The sequence below is a fragment of the Castanea sativa genome, chromosome 6 (assembly GCF_040712315.1).
Source record: "Castanea sativa cultivar Marrone di Chiusa Pesio chromosome 6, ASM4071231v1".
Classification (NCBI taxonomy): domain Eukaryota; kingdom Viridiplantae; phylum Streptophyta; class Magnoliopsida; order Fagales; family Fagaceae; genus Castanea; species Castanea sativa.
The window spans coordinates 33827855-33834968 of NC_134018.1; the positions used below are offsets into that span (position 1 = coordinate 33827855).

The window sequence follows — 7114 nt, forward strand, 5'->3', positions numbered from 1 at the left end:
ACTGGGTAAAACGTGTCAATCAAACAGGGCGAGTATTCTTTTTTCCTGTAAGCGCCAGAAGATGAATTGAAATTGAATGCTTTTGATCAGAGCTCTTTTAACTCATTGCTGCCAGTGACAACTGGACAGCTGAGTGGAACCAGCTGGATTTTTCCACGTGTCTAAACGTGATTGGTAGTGATCCGTACTCATCATTATGATCAGAGACATGTCGTACTGGTGGCCACTCAGTATGTCACAGTGTCACACAGTGCCCAGCTTTGTCCAGCTTACCCGACTAGTACTCCCACAAGTGAAGTGGGCTTTGGTAAACCTAACGGCTAAATTTTAAATTTTTTTTTTTTTTTTTTTAAATTTTGGGGTTTTATTTTGTTTTTGTCCATTTCTAGGAATTTGAAACCGACGTGGCTGGTGACATGGCTGAAACTGTGCAAGACGTGGCTACATTGTATGAAGAGGTGCTTGTTAGAGAAGCCAATACAAATTTGGCTATAAAATGCCACTTCTCTTGTGAGTGACTCCACACTCCACATAAGAGTAGTTCAGTGTAGGACAAGCTTGACTAGCTCACTGCTCTCTCTCAAAACTCTCATGGCTGTTTCAGTGTCTGTGTTCTTGAGTTTCTTTCTGGGTCTTGTTTTGGTCGGTTTGGTTAGCTCATCTAAGTTTGATCAGCTCTTTCAGCCAAGCTGGGCCAATGATCATTTTGTCTATGAAGGAGAGCTTCTTAAGCTCAAGCTAGACAACTATTCTGGTAAAAATGTTATTTTGATTCTTAAAGACTCAAACTTTTAAATAATCTTTCTGTGAACAATCTTTTGGGTTTGTGTTGTATTCTATTGAATCTCTCTTTTCGCATTTGTCTTTCATCTTTCTTGAATCCTCTGTTTGTATTTTCTCCTTTGCTCCTCGCTGGTCGTGTATAAAGTTGGTTGACGAACTAGTTCATTAAGCTTTGATAGTTCATCTATAATTATTATCATTAGTAGGCTTTTATTTTTGTGTTAAGCACTAATGTTATTATCATGTCATTGTTTTCCTTGATGCTCTGTTGCTTTTGATAACATACTGAGAGAGAGTGAGAGATTTTCATTTGTCAACATAGGCTTTTTTTAATCTTTGTGTAAGGAATAAGGTTCTTACAGTGTCATTGTTTAACATGATACTATGTTGCACCTGATTATACTAAGAGAGACTAATGAAATTTCGGGTGCGAAATTTCAGGGGCTGGATTTTCATCAAAGAGCAGGTATTTGTTTGGGAAAGTGACCATACAGATAAAGCTTGTTGAGGGTGACTCTGCTGGAACTGTTACCGCTTTCTATGTAAGCAATAATATATGTGCTTTCTTACAAAATGTACATTTCTGCCATGTACAACAATATTCGTATTGTATATTTGCTCATAGACATTGGTGTAACTATTGGTACTGCATGAACAGCCATTGAATAAGTTGACATTTGACAGAAAATTCACTCAACGCATTGAACTTTGTCCCAGATTTGGACAATTTGATCTTGAGATTACTTGATCCTTGAATAGGCTAGTACTCGGCTAAAATATAATTGCTTTTTTGTGTGTAATAATAACGTACTCCTTTCCCAATCGTTAGTTTTAGTAAATCTGCATTTATAATCCCCGTCCCAATCAAAAATCCCCATGAACCAATAGATACTTTAGAACACAATCCCTCATTATTGGCTTTAATGTAATATTCTTAGTGAGTCATAAAACAGTTTAATAGTGATTTGTTGACCTTGTGTAAGTATAATTGTACTATCTGTCTGTGTGAGAATGACATTTGATAATCAATTCCCTTTACTATTATGTGCGTGATGATGATGATATTTCTTGCGGGGTCCATATTAAAATTTTATTGCTTTGTTACAGATGTCATCGGACGGTCCAAATCACAATGAATTTGATTTTGAGTTTTTGGGAAACACTACTGGTGAACCTTACACTATCCAAACCAATATTTATGTGAACGGTGTCGGTAACAGAGAGCAAAGATTGAACCTTTGGTTTGACCCAACCAAGGAATTCCACTCCTACTCCCTCTTCTGGAACCAGCGCCACGTACTGTAAGGACCCCACCTATCTTTTCACGCCATATTTGTGACTATAAATTACGTGTTATACAGTAGTACATGTGAGATGTGTGTTATTTATTTTGGTCATCGTATTGTGACGTATGTGTTTCTTTGGATGTGATTATAAGGGTGTTTTAGTTGTGAAGCACTGCACAAAGCGAAGAATTGCTGTGCGTTGTTAATCAGTGGTGTGTGCGGCTGTGAGAGCATGGGGACAATGTCCTTTTCACTGGCTTAATTATTAAAAGTTGCAAGTGAAAAAAACGTAATTAAAAATAAAGAAAAGAACCGAAAAAACCTAAGTAGAAAGTGTGGAATTTAGCATGATGTGTTCCCTAGGTCCACGTACTCGATTTACAGAGATAAAGACAGATGCCTATTCTATTTTGCTTTTGGCATTGGCTTTGGCAGGTAGCCTAATACTAGTACACACATACAGTGTGCATGTGTTTTCTGACCGTAGTTAATCATTCTCAGCGGTCATTTTTTACTTATTTTTAACCCACAGTTATTTTCTCATATTGCTTAGGTGAATAATAACCAATTAAATAAGTTAAAACAAGGGTAAAATCTTTTTTTTTTTTTTTCACCAAGTGAATGAATTTTAATTGTCATTATATAATTTAATGTTATATTTATTGCATTATCGCAACCAAGAATTCTTTCTTAGTACTTAAAATACTACCATGTTTTGGTGTTCAGGTTTCTTGTGGATGACACACCAATAAGAGTTCATCCAAACATGGAAAACAAAGGGATAGCATTCCCTAAGGACCAGCCCATGGGTGTGTACAGCTCAATTTGGAACGCAGATGACTGGGCCACCCAAGGTGGTAGGGTCAAGACGGACTGGTCCCATGCACCCTTTATTGCCACCTACACGGGTTTTGAAATTGATGCTTGTGAGATCGCAGCGTCGGCGGCTGCAACCGAAAGTGCCAAGAAGTGTAGCAGCAGTGGGGTAAAGAGGTATTGGTGGGACGAGCCCACATTGGCCGAGCTCAATGTGCACCAGAGCCACCAGCTGAAGTGGGTTAAGGCCAAACACATGGTCTATGACTATTGCACTGACACGGCTAGGTTCCCAGTCATGCCTCTTGAATGTGTGCACCATCGCCACTAAGTCTGTATTTGGCCAGTGAATCATTGGAAACATTGTAAAAAAAAAAATGGCCGGGTTGTTGAGGGATCAAATCAAAAGTCATAAATATGTATTGGGTATGGGTACGTTGTAAAAATGGATGGAATAGGAGGGGTGGGGGACTATGCATGGGAGATGTAATCAAATGTCATAAAACATGTGCTTCATGTTTGTTCCTTAATTTTGTTCATGAATTTTCTGGTTGTATGTTTGTACGATATTTCAAAGTTTTAATGTGATTTTAAATTTTCTGTTGTATCATTTGACCTGACCTAATAATTTGCTGCTACGTATTGTGGGGTTACCAAGCCAATTTTTTTTTGACTCTTGTACAATAATCGATCTTATGGAACGTACATAGTAGGGTGGTAGCGTAATATATACTCACGGGTATTGAGTGAGTGGTCCTAAAAGCTGTTACTGAGGGAGGACTAGAGAGGACCGTTTTTGTGAGGTAATTTCTCGGTATACATTGGTCCCTACAATGCAATTTCCTATCTCTCTCTCACACGTTAACGCCTTATAGCCTGTGCTCTCAAGGCTTTGGAATCATCCTGTGGGCTCTTGCTATACCACAATTAACACATACATGCCCAGCAATATTCGGCAACCTACAGAATTAGAATGCACAAGTTTAATTCCTATGATAATGCTCTTAATTTTCAGTGAAGAATTTGAATTTCCATGGATCTGTAGTCTGTCTCGGTGCTTAAATTAACAAAGAAACCTTTCATTCACAAGCCCACATGTATTAAGATTTCATATTCTTAAAGAGTTTAATACGAACTCCATAGGAATAGGATTTGGTTTCTATTGCTTGATCTTTGTATTTTTCATGATCCTTCATGAATACCCAAGTCAAGTCCTATTCCCCTGTAATCCTGAGACAGGAGAGAAGTGGAGCCAAAATTCATTGTCAGTTTGCTAAATTGTTTTATTTAAAATAATTCGAGATGTTGCTATTCGTTCTCGCTTCTCAACAAACATGTGGAAGTTGTGTGCAATAGTTAATACTTAGCATTATTGACTAGCTTGTATGGTTGAGTAAAATTATCACAATTAATTATCTGATATATATGTGGACCTCTTATGGACCATACAGGTTCCTTTCTAAGTCCAGTTTTTTTGAGTAGTGCTACTTTCCTCTCACTCCCCTCTGCTTTGTAGGGTGTGACCAATGCTTTTTGGTGTCAATAATTCAAAGCACATAATCCCACGATAGAGGAGGGTTAGAATATAAGTGATGATGCTTCCCTCAAAAAAAAGAAAAAAAGAAATGATGCTTTATCTATTCCAAGGGATGCCTCTGGGCCATCTTAATGATGGACATCATTTGTTTTTTTAAAAGCATCAAATGAAGAGGGCCCTCTTTGATATAATAGGTGGTAGAATTTTGAAGTGTATTCACACAACAACTCTAGACGGACAACAATTTTCATAAAATATTTCACATTATCTATAAGTCTAGCTGTTACTGATAATTAATAAAAATAATTTTATATAAAAATCAATAATAACTTGTCAATTTATTTATTGTGAAAAATATTATGAAAATTGTTAGGCGGTAGAAAGTGAACTTAACATGCAGAAGGAAGTCTACTAAACAATACATACACTCTACACCTGCAAGATTACTGAAAACCACCAATTGCATGAGAGGGGGTTTTAAATTCAAATCGTGCAGTTGTGATACATACCCTCATTATATAAAACAGTGAATGACTGAAAGATATATGACCCCATTTTTTGAAAGCTTCAGAATGGCTTTACAGTAGAGCCATATGCTAGAAAAAAAGGAAAACATCACTTTAATTATACGTTATGGGATTGGGAACAGAAAATTAAACACAACAAGACAGGTTAGGCACACTTTTATAGCTGAAAGACCTTTGGAGAATAATTCCAAAAACAAGTGAAGCATCAACATCCAAATAAGCATCAAGAGCATGATGATATGAAATTTGTGGTGCATGGTATGACTCAAGAGGCTTTGTATGGGACTCACACATGAAGGTGGGGGACAGCCAATTGTTGAATAAACTAAAAAGAGCCATACAAAATTTGAATGATTGAAGTAGAAGAGTACAGAATGTTACCTGTACAGGTTCGGCCAATTCTCCACATATATAGAAGAATCATGTTTAGAAAACCAATCATATATATGCTATACATAGCACACCGTGCCTAACATAATAAATTAATAACATAAAAATTCCCGAGTTTGGTTACTTGTTTGCCTCTGTACAAAAACTACAAAATCCTAGGATCCTCTATGTACACACCTCTATTAATACCGTGTTTCGGCATACAATTTACACATTCGGTTCCTAATGATGACCATTGCAAATCACCTTTGAGCAACCCCCAAAACTCCAATTTTACTTGCTATCACTGTTAAAATCCCCTACGAGTTGCTATTCTGGTCTAACTTTGAATTATTTATTTAATCCTTTTAATTTGAGTGTTTGATCCTGTTCGGGTAGAAAAGTCCTAACGAAGAAATCCCCAAGATCTCTTGGGTAACCGCAATCAAAATCAATCAATTAAATCTCAATTTCTGTTGTTCAATGTTTTTTTTTTTTTTTGGTGAGAATGACTGTTGTTGAATGTTGGTAAATGTTTATTTCTTTATTTGATAGTTTGATAATTACATTGAGAAGAGGGATTTAAAGTTTAAAACCCGTATGTCTCATTTGGAAACAGCAGGAGGTGTTAATCCTCTAAGCTACAAGATTATTATTGTTGTTTTTTTAGAAGACTATTGTTTGGTAAGTTAATTCTTCCTTTGTTTAATTTTTAATTTTTCTTAATTTCTAATGGGCATGTAGATTTTACAAATATTTAAGTTTTTTTTTTCCCAAGTTCTTTTCCAAGTATCTATGATTAGTTGACAACTTGTATATGTGTTTTTATAAATTATAACCTTAGATTAAAATACATTAAATTGAATTTACTGGAATTCTGGGCTTGGAATAGCCTTTCATTAGGGACGAAAGGCACACACCGTTGGCTTGCCTGTGTATGCTATTTTAATCTGATGAAACGCATCGTTTTTATAGGATTCATTCAGAAGAGTGTTTGGACTTGGAAGAACAGCATTAAGGGCAGACGTTGTTGGCTTTCTTTATTATTAATTTATTTCCTTTGCGTTACTAATATGTTTACTTCAATTTTACAATTTTCTGTTGTTTGTGTATATTTTACTACTTTCAAAAGTATGTATAAGCTAGAGAATTCCCAATTAATTTTATTAGACTTTTTAATTGAAAATGGTTAAAGCAATAAAGTGAAGTATGATTTTCAAGTGGAGCGAGGATGAGTATCTAGTACATTTCCATCTTCATGACCTAACTCCAAATCTAAATTTTGGTTAGTACTTCGCCTATGGTATCAAAAGTTGATTCTTAGACTGTTAAACAAAGTGGCTTCTCTAATTTCTCCATTCTAGTCTATAAGGCTTGTAACATATTCCCAAGTTCATGTTATGTGTGTGTGTGTTTCTCAACCCAAAAAAAAAAAAAAAAAAATTCACAATTAAGATTTTATTTCTTGTATCTAACAATATATATGTTGCTAAATGATATAACACTAGATACACTTTTAGATTTATAATATTTAATCTAAACCTTGAAGTTGATTCTTTTCAAATGGAGAGGATCCTAGGTATTATTGAAAATGTGATGCCCTAGATTATGTGAATTAGATTAGAAAAGTGTGGTTGTTTGGGATTGTGCCGAGTCTCAAATTGAGTATTTGAAAGATCAAATTGGGCTATATAAGAGATTTCAAGGAATCCTAATGAACTTGAGTATCCCTTTTAAGGTATAATATAGATGTGGTTAGCGCTTCCTAAGATTTGTGACAAAATGGCGACATAGCC

The 7114-nt window shown here is 35.7% G+C and overlaps 1 protein-coding gene across 1 annotated transcript; it reads left to right on the top strand.

Annotated features, from left to right (window-relative positions):
• The first annotated feature begins 486 nt into the window (after positions 1–486).
• Positions 487–3495, top strand: LOC142640931 (xyloglucan endotransglucosylase protein 6). The gene is made up of 4 exons (XM_075815252.1): positions 487–754; positions 1225–1325; positions 1891–2084; positions 2796–3495. Exons 1-4 carry the CDS (start codon positions 592–594, stop codon positions 3214–3216), a joined length of 879 nt encoding a protein of 292 aa, XP_075671367.1. The 5' UTR covers positions 487–591; the 3' UTR covers positions 3217–3495.
• Positions 3496–7114: the final 3619 nt, after the last annotated feature.

Bases quoted from the DNA above. Each gene is read 5' to 3' on its own strand.
- LOC142640931 (XM_075815252.1), top strand. From the start codon at position 592: ATGGCTGTTTCAGTGTCTGTGTTCTTGAGTTTCTTTCTGGGTCTTGTT. The intron at 755-1,224 runs GTAAAAATGTTA...GCGAAATTTCAG, and splicing joins CAAGCTAGACAACTATTCTG to GGGCTGGATTTTCATCAAAG. The intron at 1,326-1,890 runs GTAAGCAATAAT...GCTTTGTTACAG, and splicing joins GAACTGTTACCGCTTTCTAT to ATGTCATCGGACGGTCCAAA.